The sequence below is a fragment of the Mesoplodon bidens genome (genome assembly GCF_964165515.1).
Source record: "Mesoplodon bidens genome assembly, chromosome: 9".
In the NCBI taxonomy this organism is placed as follows: domain Eukaryota; kingdom Metazoa; phylum Chordata; class Mammalia; order Artiodactyla; family Ziphiidae; genus Mesoplodon; species Mesoplodon bidens.
The window spans coordinates 61,588,822-61,608,879 of record NC_138166.1 but is presented as its reverse complement, the minus strand read 5'-3'; the positions used below and the strand labels follow the sequence as shown (position 1 = coordinate 61,608,879).

Below are 20,058 nucleotides of genomic sequence, written 5' to 3'. Positions count from 1 at the left end.
GTGTCTTAGGTGCTTGTAGGGCAAGTCAGATGTGCCCATTTCATAGAAGTTTCTGGTATCATGCCAGGAATACTGGTATCTTCAAAGTCAAGTGTTTGTTCCAAAATCATTTGCCCCCAGCCCCAAACCCCCATATCCCTCACCACTCACAGTAGGTTGGATTCAAATAGCCCTGAGGGCCCGTTCTCACCCAGCATGGGGGTGGTGAGACTGTGGCTCTCCTCCTCAGAGCCAGGGGGCAGCTGCTCATCCAGGGGAGCCCATGTCCTCTTGGTGGACCTCAGCATGTCTCTCCTGCTCTTTTCCTGGTCTCCTTGAGACTTCTCCGCCATCTTTAAGAGAGTAATTCAACAAGCTAATTAAAAACACACATACAAACAGATTAGACACAAAGAGCTCAGCTTTCAGGTTTGGCTCAGTGAGAGGGAGAGGACGACAGGATTCACAATTCAATGAGTGGACCCAGCTTTACAATTTTTGGGAGCCTGGCTCACCTACCCAAGCAAGGTCCCTGTCTCAATGAGATAACTGTTTCTTTCTCAATGGAGAGGCAGCTGGAGACCAAGGACTAATGTGGTCTCACCCTTCACCAGGCCACACCCACACTCTGGATGATTCAATCTGGTGTTCTGGGATGTGGATGGCAAGCAAAGAAATTGGACTGGAGGACCTACCCAGCCAAGGAGAAAGTTTAAAAGCACTGATTAATATAATAAGTATCCTTCAAATTCATCCAACAGTTACATCTATAACAATATGTTTAGAGACCCAAAATGTAAAAAATAAGGGCTTTGGCTGAGTCTCATCTCTGCAATTTATTGTGTGGCCTTGAATAAATTATATAACCTCTCTGCATTCCCTTATTTTTAATTGGGGATCAATTGCACTGAATTTTAATAACTGTTAACCTCAGCAGAATACTTATTATGTGCTAGATTCTATGCTGAATTCTATAATCTGTTATTTAATTGTCAATGAAGGAAGTGATCTAATTGCTTTTTAAAATGAATTTATTTATTTATTTATTTATTTATTTATTTATTTATTTATTTATTTATTTATTTATTTATGGCTGCATTGGGTCTTTGTTGCTGTGCGCGGGCTTTCTCTAGCTGCTGCGAGCAGGGGCTACTCTTCGTTGTGGTGCGTGGGCTTCTCATTGTGGTGGCTTCTCTTGTGGAGCACGGGCTCTAGGTGTGCAGGCTTCAGTAGTTGCGGTGCGTGGGCTCAGTAGTTGTGGCTCACGGACCCTAGAGCACAGGCTCAGTAGTTGTGGCGCACGGGCTTAGGTGTTCCACAGCATGGGGGATCTTCCCGGACCAGGGCTCAAACCCGTGTCCCCTGCCTTGGCAGGGGGATTCTTAACCACTGCACCACCAGGGAAGTCCAGAAGTAATCTAATTGTCACAATTTTGTAGTAAATCTAAGAGCAGTGGGGTTAAGTTGCTTACCCAAAGTCACACAACAACCAGGATTCACACCTAGGCTCTGGACTCTAAGCATGTTCCCATGACAATTAAGCTGCACTATCTGCCCTGTAAGATGGTTGGGACAATTAGGATATTAATAAATACATTATTTACATGGCACAAGAAATACAGGCTGTCCCCATCATCTCATTTGACATTTATTAGTATAGTTGTGAGGCTCACAGAGTAAGAAAGGAGACAGAAGTTTAGAGAAGCTGTGTAAATTGTGTAAACTTCCCAGACTATCAGCACATGGAGAACAAAGGCCTCCTTCTTACTAGTTGATGTGTCAGTATTTGATTGCATTCTCAGCATATAGTAGGTGCTAAATAAATATGTACAGAACTAAAGTAGCAAAGCTAGAGTTAAAACCACTAAACTGTGACTGAATTCCTTCCATGGCATCTACTTGAAATTGCATTAGTTTATTCTTCAAGTTTAGAGAAATGAACGAATAGTCAAATACCTACTTCAGCAGCATGTCTTGCATCCCTAAACTTATGCATAATCACTGATCACATGACATGTAGACAATCATTTCTAATCAGCATTTTAACAAGTCAAGTTGTTCAGGTTTATTATAGACATTTGAATATTTTCGTTTAATTACAGATGAGCATTCCAGGTGCAATTGTCAATAAGGGTCTTCCTATATGATTTATATATTAAAATTCTGTCATTCAGTTGAAGTATAAATATACAATTACTGTTGCAATAATAAATTACTGCAAAAATTAATTGTGATGACTGTTAATTTTATGTTTAAAAAAGCAATTATTAAGAAATCTCAATTAATTAAAATTTAAGGCAAAGGGTGGAGAGTTAATATCTATACTAATGGTAGGTCTTTTAGCCAGCTAACTTTAGAAAGTTAACTTTAGGAATATCTTCTGGGAGCAAATAAATGTTTATAAAAATTTCTATGATAACATAAGACAAAAATCATACAGAGATGATTATATTTCTAAAATTTACAGAATTATTTCATATGCTAGAATTCATAATGGCAAAATAAAGTTTAGAAACTACATTTAATTTTTAGTTTAATTTTTGAGTAAAAAAAAAGTTCTCTTTGGTAATGCCTTGTATCTTGTATGTGTGAATTATAATAAAAGCATCAACTCTGACAGTACAAAATCTCACAAGGAGGAAACCTCCAAAATCATGCTCAACAACATTCATGAAATATCAAACTCCATAAAGGATCAGGGCTTGAAGGAAAGAATAATGTATTACAAAAAAAATAACATTCCCCCAGTAATCTTGCTCCTCCACTGACCTCAGCTGAAAGTCAGTTTCTGTTTATCACAAAGATTTTGCTTTGTAGTGGCAGCAAGGGCTGTCAAGCAGTTCAGTCCTCAAATTGCTGCTTCTGTACTATAATGTTGAATTTTCACCTAGCTACCACTTTCTCAAACACAACACTGTGAAAGTCATCCAGATTTTAGATAATGGTGCTGCTTTATTCATATATCCCCAAACTTCCATTCTACAATGGCATGTGTGACCTCAGCCACCAGCCTTGCACAGCCAGTGAGGATATGCTCCCTGCCTGCTCAGTTGTACTTGGCTTTAGAGCAGGAAAAAGCTTGCCAAGGAAAGTGGGAACCCTTGCTAAAAGCAAGGGTCAGGGACAGGTTTGTAAAGAAAAACTCGTTTGTTCCCTCTGTTATAGTGGATGCCTTCCCCATTAGTAAATAAATCTGCTTCTGGAAATGTATTCTCTGATGCTTGAATGACCTTGCTTTGGCATCCACTGGCTTGACCCACAGAGAGTCCTTTGGGAAGGGACACAAATCAGGTGGCAGGCCCAAATAGTCCAGTGGACTGACAGGGCAGAAGTTATGTCATGTGGCCTCTGCTGACTCATCTAGTTAACCCCTCCCCAGGACCGCTTGGAACCTGTCTTGCCAACTCTGACTTGGCCCAAAGTGAATCCTCATTCTGGATTGCATAGTCTCCTGTGCCTGAGAGGCCCTCCTCTCTCTTCAGTTCCCTTGTATCATGATTACTATGTCATTAATCGTTATGTGTATAAAGAACTGCCATTAACATGGGAAATTGCTTATATTATCTAGTTTAACTGAAAAAAACAAGAGGATGTGAAACTATATACGCATCAAGAACTCAATTTTGCAGGAACAAAACAAAACAAGACCAAAACCAATGTATTGAAGAGACAAAAATTAACATACTGAAATGTTATCAGAGTTTCAAAATTTTTTAAATAGTCAAAATGAGAAAAAAATTGGCTTTGTTACATTAATATTACATCACATTTTCTTTCACTTGAGCAAATTCAACCATACATGATACTCAGAGCAGTGATAATGATTACATCTTTGTCCTCTGGAATTATTTAACTTTTTGCACCTCAACGCAAACAGGCTGTCTTGCCAAATTGGTAGTTCATACTGCGGAATAGAGACTGTGCTTTATTTACCTCTGTATTTCTCATAGATCCCAGCACAGCATTTTACCCTGAGTAAATAATCTTTAACTGTTAGTTGCTTGCTTGGTTATTGGGAAAGGAACGTGCAGTTGGCTTAGCTAGTATTCTTGGTTGGTATGTGGTTAAAAGAGCAAGTGTTTTCAGATCAGATAACTCCAGGTTTTAATCAGCTCTGCTGCTTTTCTGACACCTCCTTGGGGAAATTTTCAAATTCCTCTGATAATCTGTTTCCTCATCTCTGTAATGAGTATGAAATAGTAACTTCATAGGGTTGTTGGGAAAATTTAATGAAAAATGTATATAGAACAATCAATACCCATATTGGTCAGTTTTTTTTTTTTTCTTCTCTTCATGTTGCCTCTTGTCATTGTTCTGGCAAGAACTGTCAAGTAAAGAAGATGAATCAACAACCAATGCAATAGTTTTTCTCAGAGGAGATAAATTTGACACTTATTTTGTAGATAACCCATGTCATCTTGAGATTACTTAGTTTGGATTATTGAGAAGTAGATATATTTGGGGAGTATGAGAATAAAATAATTCTGTGACCATGAGAATGCAGATTTCCCTGAGACTAGTTAGAGGTTCATATCAGACTTTGGAAATTCCCTTAACTATGGACTTAATTTCAAGGTTATAATTACAGGCTGTAGCTCTAGCCTTGGCCACCACTTCTGAATGAGCCCTGTGGTCAAGAAGAGAACTTCATAATGAGACAACAGCTCCAAGGCATTCTGGGTCCACAAGGGATCTCACGATCTCTATGTCTCCCTCTGGATTCTTGTTATCACAGCCTTTGTTCAAGCCTTCGTAAGATCTCACATAGTATCCAGGCTTGCCTTTCTCCCCTCTATCTTCTATATGTAATGCCTTCCCTAGTAGCAGGATTTAAGAGAAGTCTACATAGAGCCATGGGCTCCAGGAAGACCTGTCCCTTTTCCAGCTGTAATGCCATTCATAGATGTTTGAAAAGGAAGCCCCCAGAGCTCCTTATATTCTCAAAAAGATAATTACCATGAGCCTCAGAACCACTCACCTCTCTTCACAAACTAAGAGATCAGTACTGAGAGGCTGACACTCAAAGAGAACTGATTTACATTTCTTGCCCTAGGAGACCACAGGATTAATCCCATCATGCCCTAGAGCCATGCTCATATAGCAGTGAATGTTGCCTCATCTGGCCCAGTCTCCCACCCTTTCAGGACTCTCCTAACCCTTGTGCCCTCTGGAATTCATGGATTGGAACCCACCAAATCCCCTTTATCTGAAGCTCTTCACTGAATGTCCCTTCAATTCTTTCTCTAATTGAAACCTGGACATAGCTTCCTTTGTCACCGTCTCAAGTTGTGGCTTGTTCTTTTTTGCCCATTGAATTAGGAACATAGTCTTGACGATGGTGTAAATTTCCTTCATGTTCTTCATTCCTGCTTTCAGATCTTGTTTCCTCTGTCCTTTGAAGAGCATGCTATCAGACTATGTAGGACATCAACATCTAGGACATTTGCCCCATTTACTGAGAGTTTTAAGATGGTATTTCTGTCATCTTTCTGGAAGATTTTGTTATCAATCTAGATGACTTATCAACAACTGAGTACTCAGTTTAATAATCTGTCCACTTTTCATATCTGGAGAAAACCACAATTCGAAAAGACAATGCACCCCAATGTTCACTGCAGCACTATTTACAATAGCCAAGACATGGAAGCAACCTAAATGTTCATTGACAGATGAATGGATAAAGAAGATGTGGTGTATACACATACAATGGAATACTACTCAGCCATAAAAAAGAATGAAATAATGCCATTTGCAGCAACATGGATGGACTTAGAGATTATCATACTAAGTGAAGTAAGCCAGACAAAGACAAATATCATATGATATCACTTATATGTGGACCCCCCCAAAAAAAAAGATAGAAGTAAACTTATATGCAAAACAGAAATAGACCCAGAGACACAGAAAACAAACTTATGGTTACCAAAGGGGAAAGGAGGGGAGGGATAAATTAGGAGTTTGGGATTAAACAGATACACTACTATATATAGAATAGACAACCAACAAGGACCTACTGTATAGCATAGGGAACTATACTCACTATTTTGTAATAACCTATAAGGGAAAAGAATCTGAAAAAAAATACATATATATATATATATATATATATATATATATATATATATATATATATATATTATATATGCATGTATAACAATCACTTTGCAGTACACCTGAAACTAACAATATTGTAAATCAACTATACTCCAATTAAATAAAAATCTGCTCACTCTCAACAATCCTTCACTCTACTTGATTCTCATACTTCAACATTGTAAATGAACATCCTTTTAAATCCCAATTTCAAGCATCCCCTGTCACCACTATTCTGCTTACATCTTTGCCTGGGCACAATTACCGGGTCATTCCCTTCAGTTTACAACATGGTATAATGTTTCCCATCTTAAAATAATCCTCCACTGACCCTTTCAATCTGTCTCCAACTCCTACTCTACTTTGCTATTCAACCGACGGTGATTCCCAAATTCACGTTTCCAAATCTGGCCCGTAGCTTCAGAATAAGGTCCCCGAGACTCAGAATGGGGTATTCCCAGTTACGTGACATCTCTACTTAGATACTTATAGACAGCTTTAACTTAATATGTACCACACTGAATTCTTCGTTCTTTCCTTGACTTCTACATGACCCTCCCACGTACCTGCATCTATTACAGTGTCCGTCTCAATAAATAGTACCACTATTCAAGTAGTTGCTCAGGCCAAGAACTTGTGAGTCTTCCTTGATTCCTCTGTTCCTTTCACATCGCACATCAAGCCATTAAGTTGAGAGAGGCAGACAGACAGACAAAGGAGCCCTTGCAATATATCTCAGACCAACCACCTTCACTGGTATCAACCTGACGTGAAGCAGAACTTGTAGCTTCACGTGGATCATAGCAAAGACTCCCATCCACACCTCCCATTCTCTTTATAACCCACTCAAATCAGCATAATAAAGGTCAACTATCAGTTCTTACCATTTTAGAATGTTCAGCAGCATTTGATATAGCTGACCCCCTCCTCTTAATGGAAACAATCTTTTCATTTGTTTTTTAATACCACAATTTCCCAGGTTTCCTCCTATCTCACTCAAAGCTTTTTTTTTTTAAGCTCTTTTGCTGGTTTTCTCCTCTCCAACCTCTAAATTTTGAATGGTCTATACCACAGTCCTCAGCCCTCTCTTATCCTATCTACATGCTCTCCCTACATGAGTGCGGCTTTAACTGCTACTCTCTAATTCCACAGTTCAGTGTAAATCACTATTAAAGTATTTTTACATTGTTTTATAAGTCGGCTTAATGTCTGTTTAACAACTCTGCTTAACCATCTCTGTTCTTCAGGACAGAGATCTTAGCTCTCATATCATAATTATGTGGAAAAGATAATGTATGTTTGTTGATTGAATGAATGAATGCCAACAAGGGATTGAGAATATCAAAGAAAATCTGGTTATGAAATCATTAAGAATGGTTTGGTATTTAGCAGTTAAACAACTTATCAGAAGGTGCAACTTGCCAGGAACAGGTATACAGAATCAGGGAATAGTGCATTGTGGATCTGAATTTTAAAAGTGATAAGATTTTATATATATATTCATATATACACACACATATGCATATATATATATAACATAACCATTTTGAAGCAGAATTTTCTGTCATCACTTGATGCCCACTTCTGCCATTTTGACCAAAACTACCTGAGTAGATACCTTTTTCTACTCTTCTCTTATGAGCCTTCCAACAGCTAACAAGCAGATGAAAGATATTAATTCATCACCAGGGAAATTAATCAACAAATAGTTAATTGGTATATGACATTGGGCATGTAGTTTCAAGTTGTCTTGGGATGTAATTTCTTCTTGCGTGATATGAGAGAATTGGATGAGATGAGATAATACCATAAATTGATTATTCAATTTCTAGCCTCCACACAGACTGTTTAATATTTGACCAATGGAGCTCATATTTAAAAATTATTTTAAAGCTATATTCATCAAAACTATAAAGTGAGAATAAAACATCGTTCCTATTACTCACAAGTTTGGAAGACCACTCAAAAACTCAAGCAACAAACCCAAGCCAGGAATGCCCTTCTGCTCTTCCTACCTATCCAAGTATCAAAGTCCCACAGATACTTGTAAATGTTCCCAAATGATTCAGTGAAGTAGAGGCAGAGCCTGGGGAATAGAGTGTTCTGTCATCACTCTGCTGGGAGGAACAAGCAGTCTGTGATGACTTGTTCTGTGGGTGGTTTCCTCCCACCAGGAAATATGTGAAGGGTGTTCACTCCTGCCATTTAGGAGCAAGCTGGATCTAAAGACAAGGCAGTTGTGCCCAAGTTGGAACCCAAAGTCAGTTCTCTTGGACTTGGGAGTTTTCCTCTCTTGCTGGGGAAAATAAGCAAAAGATTATTATTTCAAGAACCTTATATACAGCTTCCTGGAAACTTGAAATGACTCTGAGGCTGGTAAAGTTGGATCGAATGATCCATCTGCTGCTAGCTCTGTTCCAGTCCCTTTCCAGCTTTAAAGAGATTTTAATTTCTCAATGATCCCCTCCTTTGTCATCATTTCTACTCTTGTCTTCCAAACATTTGCTTTGCTTCATGCTAGGGAGGGAGGATGAAAGGATGTGGGGGCATCTATGCACTACTTCTGGTCTCCCATTTCAACATCATTGCAGCCTAGGTTCCTTCATGTACATCATATTCTGGATACACAGAACTACTTGTTCCCAAATGTGCCCTCCTCTCTGATCCCACTGGGTACAGATCCTTCTATAGTGCTGCCCCTTCTCCTTACTGGATACTATTTCATTGAGTTCAAACAGAACTTATTCTGTAGAACTTTTTCTCCTTATCACTCTCCACTCCCACCCCAGCCTGCTTCTGGAACTCACAGCAAGCTGTGTGACCCCTTATTGTAGCACTCTTCACACTCAAGTTAAGTAGTTTTTTTTTACACTTCTGCCTTTCTCACTCATCTAAATGGACTTGTTGGGGACAAGGACCATGACTTACTCATTTTTGTATCCATGATACTTAGTCTGGGACATGGATAATAACAGGTGATTAGCAATAACTGCTTAATGAATGTATAATTACTTCTGACCCTGGACTCTGTCTTTGCTCAAAATTGTGGGAATTGTGAGTTACTCATCTTTGTAATCTTCATCATTTTAGGCAAGGTACTGTACACCTGTAGTTGCTCATAAAAGCACATGGTATAAATGAACTATAAGTTAAATAAATTCAATAATGATACCTACTAATTCAATTCAGTTCAATATTTTACTGTCTACTGTGTACAAAGAAACTTTGAGAAGCTTACAGTATAAGAAGTAGAATTTATTAACTACATATTGTGAAGCAGAATATGCATTTTAAAAGAAGTACAATACAGCTGTTTTCAAAAATTAAAAGAGGAAAACGTTCTCTTAGGCGCATAAGAAAAGGCTTCTTGGAAGCGAAAGTATTCATTCTGGCTCCTGAAGATGGGATAATGGGTAGGCAAGCATTCTAGACAAGGGGTTCAAAACACATGTAAGCAATGATAGCATAAATTTTACCAAAGGGCTATTAACCGGTGACTTTGCAACAATTAAACAGATGTTCTTCAGTGTTAACTTACTGAAACCTTGTGTCATCTTATCTGACGGTGTGATGATTAATTTTATGTGTTCACTTCACTGGGACGCAGGGTGCCCAAAGAGCTGGCTAATTATTATTTCTGGGTGTGTCTGTGAGGGTGTTTCCAGAAGAGATTAGCATTTGACTCAGTAGATTGAGTAATGCAGATTGTTCTCCCCACTGTGGATGAGTATCATTCAATCTGCTGAGGGCCTGAATAGAAGAAAAAGGGTGAAGGGAAAATTCTTTTTCTCTGCCTGATTGATTGAGTTGGGACATGAGTCTCCTCCTGCTTGGGAAGTCGGATTTATACTATTGACGCTCCTGGTTATCAAGTTTCGGACTCAGATGGGAACCTCACCACCAGCTTTCCTGGGGTCTCCAGCTGGCAGATGACATATCATGGAACTTCTCAAGTTCCGTTATTGTGTGAGGCAATTCCTTATAATAAATCTCTCGATAGATAGACAGACACATAGATAGGTAGGTAGAGATATTTCTTTCTCTGCATATATCTATGTCTGTATCTATCTACATATCTATGTATCTATGTTCTGTTTCATTTCTCTGGAGAAAGCTGACCAATGCAGATGTTTATTTCTCTCTCTTTTTAAAAAAATCTTTTATTTATTATAAAAGTCTTTTTAATAGATCTTTATTGGAGTATAATTGCGTCACAGTACTGTGTTAGTTTCTGTTGTACAACAAGGTGAATCAGCCATATAGTTGGGCTCTATCACACTTTCCTTCCATCTACCTTTCCTAATAACCTTCGCAAATGACTGGTCCAGCAATTTGCTTTAAGATCTTCAGGTGCATACATCTCAAGTTTAAAAGTATACTGTTACACAATAAAAACTGCATCATATTTCAGTTCAATAGGAAACTAACACGATGGTAAAGATCTTAATTATATAAATGAGAAAGTATTCACAAAGAAATAGCTGATAGTGAAGAGAAGAGATCAAGATTTAAGCCAACTCCTGTGCCTAAACACGCTTTCCTCCTAGACTTCTTACAGAGGCAAATTCTAGCAGTATTCTTTACTCCTTTGGTATCAGAGATGTCATCATTGTTCCTTTCCCACTGTGATCATAACCATAAAATCTCAGGGAATGTAGCAAAGGGAATAGATCTTATTCATTATAAATGATCTTAAGAAACTGTCATGATATTACAGCTTCGTACCCACTGACTGTGTTGGGAAGACAAACTCTTCCCAGATAAAATCTGCATATGCAAAAATAAGTTATGTATGCATTGTTAAAAAGATTCCTGCATTAAGGCAGGAAGACTTTGTACTATTTCTTACAACCAACAGTATGTGAATCTACAATTATTTCTAAATTAAATATTAATTAAAAAACAAAAAATAAAACAAAAGAAAAAGAGCCCTAAAAATTCATCAAAATAAATTTCAATAGTGTTAATGATTTAATGTGAAAAAATGAAATACAAATAGTCCTAGAAAAAAATATTGTGAATATTTTTTCTAATCTTGGGGTGGTAAAAGCCTGGAGAGAAATGACACCAAAGGCAATGAAGGGAAATCATGATGGATTTAACCAGATAAAATTTTTAAATTTACTGTGGCAAAAATAGTAAACATGTCAAAATGTTTTAAAAAATGTAAAAATATTTGCAGTATATGTGACATTAAAAGTTTTCATATCCTTAATGTATGACATGCAATTACAAATCAAAAAGAAAAAGATACATGGAAGTAGAAGCAGTGTAATGATCAGGCAATTCCAAAATAGAAAATCTATGAATGACTAAAAAATGTAAATGTAATGTCTTATTATTTAAGAAAAGGAAAACTAAAAAGAGAATGAGTTACCATATTAGAGTTTCAGATAGAATTTCATTAGCGTGAGAATAGCTGACTCATTATGATTATTTTTGACTACTGCTTCCTCCTTTTAAGGTTTGAGTCCCACTATTAAATCATTTCCTAACATATTATAATAAGACTGATAATTAGGTGATCTTTTGATGGCACTTTATAGTGAAAGGTTTATAGTGAGAAAAATGCATACTCTTTTTTTTTTTCCTTACAATTCTTCAATTTTCATCCCTGAATCAAATTTGCCTGGCTTGTCAACTAAAAAATACAGGGTGTTCTGTTAAATTTAAATTTCAGGTAAAAAGTAAATAGTTTAGCATAAGTATGGGTCATACATTATTTGGGACCTATTCATACCAAAAAATTTTGCTGTCTATTTAAAATTCAAATGTAACTGGGTACCTTGCATTTATCTGGCAAGCCTATCTTTGAATCAGCTTTCTCTACTCTTGCAAAAGAAGCTTTCACTTCTACAGCAGTTTCCACCTGTACCAGAAAGCCCACATGGCCTGAGCACATCAAGCTCAGTTTTCATATTTAGTGAATTAACTGATTAGTTAAAAGCCAAAGAGTGTAACTCTTTTACTTCATCTTAACGAATTAGACTTCCTTCAGATAGTAAGGGAAAAGTGACACAAATGATCCAAGATACAAACAATAGATACAAAAGGAAGGAAATACAATTTCTGCATCTTAGAAACATTGCTTGAAATAATATTCACAACATAGAAGAAATAAGCTAACCATTTTGAGCCTAGAGCATTCCCATCCCCTGTGTTTTAGACCTTTCTGTGCTAATGGCAGCCACCCAGGCAGTCACAGGGATGCTGAAATCATCCAGGCCAGAACCCATGACAATTAGATTTCTTACCTTATTGCTAATAGTCTCTCTTCCTAGGAATCACTCCGTCACACAGCTGCAGGTATAAAAAAAGTTTCAGAACATGCCACAGCTGCCCTTTCATTCCAACTGAGAGAAAATGAGAACAGAGAACTAATATCCCCTCCCTCACAACAAACAAATGATAAAAGTTACTCTACCAGAAGAAAGGAATCTCAGCAGAGAAGTGGCCCTTGTAGTTAGTTTGCTGTAGTTGTTATCAAAAAGTGTTTGTAGTGGTCTTGGATGCTTTCCTGTCTCCTTAAGCATCACAGCTGCTAACATTAAAAAGGCTTTGTGACAGAACTGTGACCTAGGTTTTTATTTGTGCCTATTTAAAAGTTAGTCATAGAAAGCCAGGACAGTCTGCTTGCAAAGATCCGTGGTCAAGTCGGGGATAAAGATATGTAGTGAATCCCTTTACCCTCCCTTTTAAGGAAAGAAAGCAGCAAGAAAGTACTGGTTAGAAATAGCAGAAGTTATTAGTAAGAAGTCCTGGACTCAGAGGAATGCGTGGAGAATGGTTACAATGGTTCCAGTTGTGTTTTTATTTCTATGAATCCTCTTGCTGTCCCTTTAATGCCCTCTGATCTGTTGGCAGTAGCATCAGGTCTGAATGCAAGACTGGAAAGCACTTCGCTGAGGAAGTAAAGCAAACTTGTCTTCATTTGGTTACCATGGTTATGGTACTGTGTGTTACCAACTTGATGATTTGCATTGCAAACCATCACTGGCAATGAGGACAGTGGAACTTGATATTCCAGGTGGAGAGGTTCAATTCACAGGAACTTCTATTGGGAAGTTCAGAGCAAAGAGAACATAAATATACACACATACTCCCAAACCCATAAAGAGGACCAAACTGTAAGTGCTAACAGTCAGTATTATCCTCCATGGAATTTCAGTATCTATAAAGTATTTTAGTTGAAAGATCAGACAATTTCATTTTAGAAAGGTAAATAAGCACATTATTGGCCTCATTTTAAAAAATTAAATTTCACAGTCACATTCAGCATGCATTCTTGTGAAAGACATAATGCTAAAGCACTCCCTAAAAATTATTCCATCCTGAGTCATGCATGCCAACAAATAGTCTTCATTTTGAAAAGCTGCATTAGCAGAGTTTGAAATGATGGAAAAGACCATGTGCATTTCTACTTATATTTAACTTCAAACAAACAGGAACCCTAATATATAAAAGGAGAGTGCTGAGGTTGTCTTCAAGAGGAATGAGTGGAAAGGGCCTCATCAAATCTTCCCTCTCCCTCTATGACAGCTAGTGAGGTTCCTCTGCAGATCTCCTAGTATTAGTGGGTAGAATCCTAATAGCCCTATAAGCTGGCCTGAAACCTATCCTGGGAGAAACTCCTGTCTTTTAGGCTTCTCTCACCTCTTCACCACCAGGTTCTGAGACCCTTACTCTCAGAAGCCCAGGAGTCTCTTGAGGCCTGAGATAACACCACAGCCACCTTTTCCTCCTGTGGCATCCACAACCCACTCAGCCCTAGGAAGAGCAGAACTTTTGTCTTGGACAAAGGCTAACTGGCAAAGCATACTTTAACTGAAGTATCATGTGCAGAACTACACTTGGAAAATGGAGTCCGTATTTTAACAGTTTTCATTTTAATAAAAGTGATTTTTTAATACAAATAGACATTCAATTGCACCCACAAAGAAATCCTCAACTAGCCATATTTTAGTTGCCTATTAGTTATATATGTATTATTTATGTAGATCATTTATTGGGAAGTTGCAGTACATGATGGATTGAAATCTGCATTAGAAATTAGGAGAATAGGACCCTATCTTAACCCAGTTCCTACTAGAATGGTCTTGGGAAAATCAATTCCCTTCAGAGATACAGTTAATTTGGAAAAATAATGTGTACATTGCTGAATTTTTTTTTTTTTTTTTTTTTTTTTTGCGGTACGCGGGCCTCTCACTGTCGTGGCCTCTCCCGTTGCGGAGCACAGGCTCCGGATGCGCAGGCTCAGGGGCCATGGCTCACGGGCCTAGCCGCTCCGCGGCATGTGGGATCTTCCCGGACCGGGGCACGAACCCGTTTCCCCTGCATCGGCAGGCGGACTCTCAACCACTGTGCCACCAGGGAAGCCCCATTGCTGAATTTTTAAGAAAGCTCTCTGCATGAAAATTAAAGGTATCATATTGTATCAAAGTCTGTGAAACAGGGAAATTGATAGCCAATACATTGTTATTCTATGAAGTCTTCCAAATAAAACACCTTCCTTCTAGTTCTGTTCCCTAGCATGCAGAATAATTTCTTCCTTAGTAATAAAGAAATACTTAAAGGTGAATTAGTTCACTGCCTAAGGGAGAGGTAATAAAGTAAATCAAAGTGACAACAGAGTTGCTAAGTTTTGGGGGGTAAAAGGAGAGGGTTCTATGGAATCTCATAGTTAGAGTCCTCAGCCCAGGTTTGAGGGTTTGGAAAAAGCATCCTGGAAAATATGGAGTCTAAGCTTGATCCTAAGGGAGAACAGAAGTTAGTCAAGGAGGTGAAGAAGAAGGGAAATAAGCTAAAGGGGGTGCTCCAATTTAGTAGGGAGATGAGGGTAGGGCAAAAATGAGACTGGAAAAGTGAACCCATGTATTTTCCATATTTTCAATAAGTGTATCATTCTCATAACCTTGATCTCTTTGGAAATTCTGTAATACAATGGCAGGGATAAGGAAAGTGAGACCCAGAAAAGCTAAGTGATTTGAGAATATCACAAAATGAATTTTTGGTATATTAGGCCCTGGAATTAAGGTCTCAGGAATCCCTTTCCTAATGCTTCTGCCATTAATGGGTCATCCTGGGAAAACAGGCTAAAAGAAGAGGCACAAGTTTAATGTCTTTCCAATTAACTGAGTTTACTTGTAGTTCCATTTGTCTGGGGTAGCCTTCTTAAGAATGCCAGTAAGTAAACATAAGCTCCTATCCTCTGCATGGGGTGGGGAGAAGGAGGGCGATCCAGGCAGAGGGAACAGCATGTGCAAAGGTCTAGGGGCCAGAGAGAGAATGGTACACTTGAAGAATTGCAAGAGTCTAAGTATGGCTACTGCATAATATATGAAGAGTCAATGTCAAGTGATATAGCTGGTGAGAAAAGGAGTAAGCAGATCATAAAGGCTTTGCATTCCATTAAGAGATTTGAACTTTATTCTGAAGGTAGTGAGAAGTGACATGATCAGATTTATATGCTAAAAAAGATCCTCTTGCTTTAATATGGAGAATTCAATAAGTGGAAGGAACATGACTAAAGACAGGAGGCTGGGGACCAGGTGAGATACAATAGTGACTGCAGCCATAGCCCCACAGTTAAAGACATGAGTTACTTTAGAACCATGTGTGAGAAAAAAATCAGCAGGTCTTATTAACTGATCCACTCTGTGGAGAAAGACAGTGGTCAAAGATTTTTCTCAAGTATAGGTTTATAAAGGGATCTAGTGTGTTTTGTTTGCAAATATAGAGTTTGGGGTTCCCATGGAAACACCAAGGGGAAGTATCAGTATGCAGTTTGGATACATGAGTCTAGTGTTCAGTAATGAAGTCTGGGTTTACATGCATGTCCAGTAACAAAATAGCTTCTAATTGAAGCCAAGGTGACAGGTGAGTTCACTACAGGAAGGACTGTGGAGTGAAAGTAGGTCCTAGACCAAGATGGAGAACAAGATGAAGGGAAGAATTAAGAGTGCCAAAATCAGAAGCGGGCTTGTAAGCTCTGGAGGACTGAAACCTTTGATCTACATGAGAAGCCAAGTTACAATCATCAGGCAGCTTGATGAATCTAGAATAGAGTCAATTGTATTGTTGAAATGTCTAACAGGTTCAAACTGTCAGAAGGAGACACAATAGACAGTTGAAACTTTTGATTCAAAGTTTCTCAAACCTAAATGTGCATGGAAGTCCCTAGTGCTAGAGATTTTAGTCAGTAGGTCTGGGGTGGGATGAGAAAATATGCATTGTTACTGATAAGTTCTCCAAAGCAACTCTGATGTAGCGTGTCCCAAGGGAAGAATTTCAGAATCATTGTTTCTGGTTAGTGCATCCTTTCTCCTGATTGGCCAGTTTTGCTTCTTGACATTGTTCTTCTACACACAAATACTCACCTTCTACTATTAAGCATTTAAAAGATATACTGATTGTTGAGCTATACGTGGAGCTTGTGGTTTCTAGTACATTTCCAGCTCATTGGGAATGTTCCCACTCTTACTCTTCTCACTTTTACCCTGTGAAAACTTCACTTACAGAGAACATGTGAATGATGATGGTGGTGGTGGTTTTTAATGATCAGAGGCAGAGCCTGGGGGAGGGAGACAGACCTTCAGCCTCCCTAGAATCTCATCAGACCCACATTCTTTAGTAAGATCAATTGAAGTGTTTTCCAAATAGCTCTTAATGTTCAGTAGATGGCCATTAAGGGGTGTTTCACTTTAGTAAGACCTTTAATGATGCTTATTACTGTTTTTTACCCCTCTGAGTTAGATTTGTCATATCATGCATGCTCAATAAATATTTGGGTATTCATTCTTATCACAGTAAGTCCTGCTAGGTCAATTTAATCTTTCTACAGTAAAGATCCAAATCAAATGCTGTCTCCACTGGGAATGGGACTCCCCTACTTTACTCTCATTTTGCTTACGCTTGTCATGGAGCACTTACCACATTGTGCCTGCTATTAGACCACTGATTCTTAAATGGAGTTTATTTTGCCCCCAAGGGGACCTTTGCCAATGTCTGAAGACATTTTTGGTTGTCACAGTGGAATGGATGATGCTACTAGCGTCTTATGGGTAGAGGCCAAGGATAGTGTTAAGCACGCTATAATACACAGAGCACTTCCCCCGTCACAAAGAACTTTTCAGTCCCAAATATCAAGAGCATTGAGATTGAAAAAAACTCTGTATTAAGACAAAGGAAAGACATAAATTGCTTAGGACTTAGAGCCACAGGTGCTTAGTTCCAGCTCTGGCTCCAATGTTACCTGTGAGACAATGGGCAGGTCTCAATTTCTGAATCTGAGTATTCTCATCAGTAAAATGTAGATACTTATTTTACAGATGCTCCTCTCACAGAAATATTGTAGGGTTCATGGCAATAATGCATAAAAATGGCCTGTAAACTTAATACACTCATCATTGGATGCTTTGAGATTGTATGTATAATGATGACTATAATAATAATAATTATGCAGGGAGTTTGGATATATAGGTCTAGAGCTCAGTAATGAAATCTAGGCCGGATTTCAAATTTAACTAGAATCTTACTCATTTTAATTTCATCTCAATGAGTATTTATTGAGCAGGCTCTCTGGGCTGGCATTCTTCTAGGTACTATAGATATAAAAATGAGACATTCTCCTTGAATTAAGGGCTCTTTTTTAGGATGGAGATAGAGATATAAACAAAAATTATAATCTCATGTAAAATAGCCTAAGATAACAGAGAATAGGTAAATGAAGTTTTTTTAGAAAAACAGCAATTAAAGATATATTTAGAAGTTTATGGGTTGCATTATTACTGGCAACAAAAAAACTTTCTTTACTACCTCTCTTTACTGATCCCCACGGGGAAAAATATACATTCTAATGACTTAGATTACCCACTCTACACAGTAGATGAAAGTCAGTAAGGAACTGAAATTGCTTTTTAACAATGAATATGTTAAATCTGACCATATAGAAAAGTAACAAAATGGAGGCAGCTCTCTAGTCTTTAATCCTAAAATGGAACCACTAGCCTTGACTCAAAACAGTGGCATATGCTGTGCATTGCTCATTGCTCTAAGCGAGGCATAAAATGCCCTCAGAATGCAAACTAATGGTATTTGAGGAATGCAAACTAATGGTATACTTGAAGTTTTCTAGAACACACCAGGCAGCTGGACACTATTCCCAGTTATCTTGCTCATAGGAAATAAATAACTGCTCAGTAAATGTCCGATAAACTGAATGGGATTGACAGTAATAGAGGAAGTGGGCACTGATTTTGCCCCTTTCTCTACAAAGCCCCACAATGTTTGGTTGGAAGGGAGAGTACCAAATACCCAGGGATATCTCATTGAAAAGAGTGAGTGGACTCATCTTGTCTCTACACTGTCTTGGGTACTCAACAATTTCAGCATAACTGAATAGTTGATATATTACTAACATGTACCTCCTACACTGTCCATTGTCATATTCCCTTCGTGGATCTCCTAACCTAGAACGTACTCAGTATTGCCTAGGCTAATAGCTCCAAGCCATTTTAATCCAAAGGGCTACTCAGTGGTTCAAGAAGAACCAACACCCTTACAACTACCATTTACATCAACAAACCTCATAGAGTTAGTAAGTAAAAAACCCTACTGTTCCACACCATGAGCACAGTGAATATGGCACAGTTGGACAGCACCTAAGATCTCTAAAGGATGCAGTCCAAGAGAATCTCTCCCATTTTTGTGAACTTTACCTTCAGGAAACCCAACAGGTCCTCACAGTGAGGATGCAAGAAAGAGACTCTCATGGCTCTGGGAGCAGTAGGGGAAGAGTAATCATTGTGAAATATGCTCAGATCCTTCTCCATAACAAAGGCCTGTTCTCCAAGAGAAAATATTTTGCCAGAACCTCACCCCAGTTGTGGAAAAGCATTCCTCCTACTCTAGACCACTTTAGATTTCTTGTCTCACCTAAGAAAAACCATAGTCAGTAGGGGTCAGGGCTTCAGGGATATAGATTGGGAATGCTGCTGCCAGGTATGGCAATAGGGGCAGGAAGGAAGAAGCTATACTATTGGAGAAATGCTTGTGAAAGTCTCAGCCCCAACACAGAGACCAACTAAAACACTGAGATCTAATCAGAAGATTGCAGAATGCATCCTCTTCCCCACATTCTACTAACATACCAACAGAGTTCTGATATAATCATAGTGGATTACAACTTAAAAAAATCTAGACTCTCTCTCTCTCTTTCTCCCTCTCCTCTCTCTCTCTCTGAGGAGTACTTGGGGAAAATCCAAGTCAAGATGGGAGACAAAAAACCAGGACAAGAGGAATTTGAAAGGCTCTGGCATCAATAGCCACAGCTAACATTAAATACAGCCCAGTCTCTGGTCAAATAACATAAATTCTTACACTAAAGGCTATTTACTTCAGTTCTTATTACCTGATACAACATGTATTACTTTCAACAAAAAATTACAAGGGAAGAAAAAACACAGTCTAAAGAGGTAAAACAATTATCAGAACTAAAATCAACCATGATACAGATGTTGGAATTATCAGATAAGAAATGTAAAATAACTATGATTAATATGTTAAGGGTCTAATGGAAAAAGTATATAGCATGCAAGGAAAGATGGGTAATATAAGCAGAGAGATGGAAACTCTAAGAAAAAATCTAAAGGAAAGTCTAGAAATCAAAAATGCTATAACAAAAATAAAGAATACATTTGAGGTACTCATCAGTAGACTCACACAGCCATGAAAAGAATCAGTGACCTTAAAAATAGGTCAGTAGAAACTTCCCAAACTGAAAATCAAATGAAATAATGACAGACTCCACAGATTTAGGACATTCAGAAAGCACTAAGTAGGATAAATAGTAGAAAACCATAACTAGGCATATTATTTTCAAATTATAGAAAACCAAAAACAAAGAGAAAAGTTTGCAAGAAACTGGGGGGCTTGGGGAGATGTACTTATAAAGAAACAAGGATAAGAATTACAGTGGACTTCTCACCA

At 38.2% G+C, this 20,058-nt stretch overlaps 1 protein-coding gene across 1 annotated transcript in view; it reads right to left on the bottom strand.

The window, feature by feature from the left end:
• Positions 1–20,058, bottom strand: part of ITPRID1 (ITPR interacting domain containing 1) — a 100,537-nt gene that overhangs the window by 72,347 nt on the left and 8,132 nt on the right. The window contains 1 exon segment of the mRNA XM_081244330.1: positions 191–332. Coding sequence (XP_081100456.1) covers positions 191–332 — 142 coding nt within the window.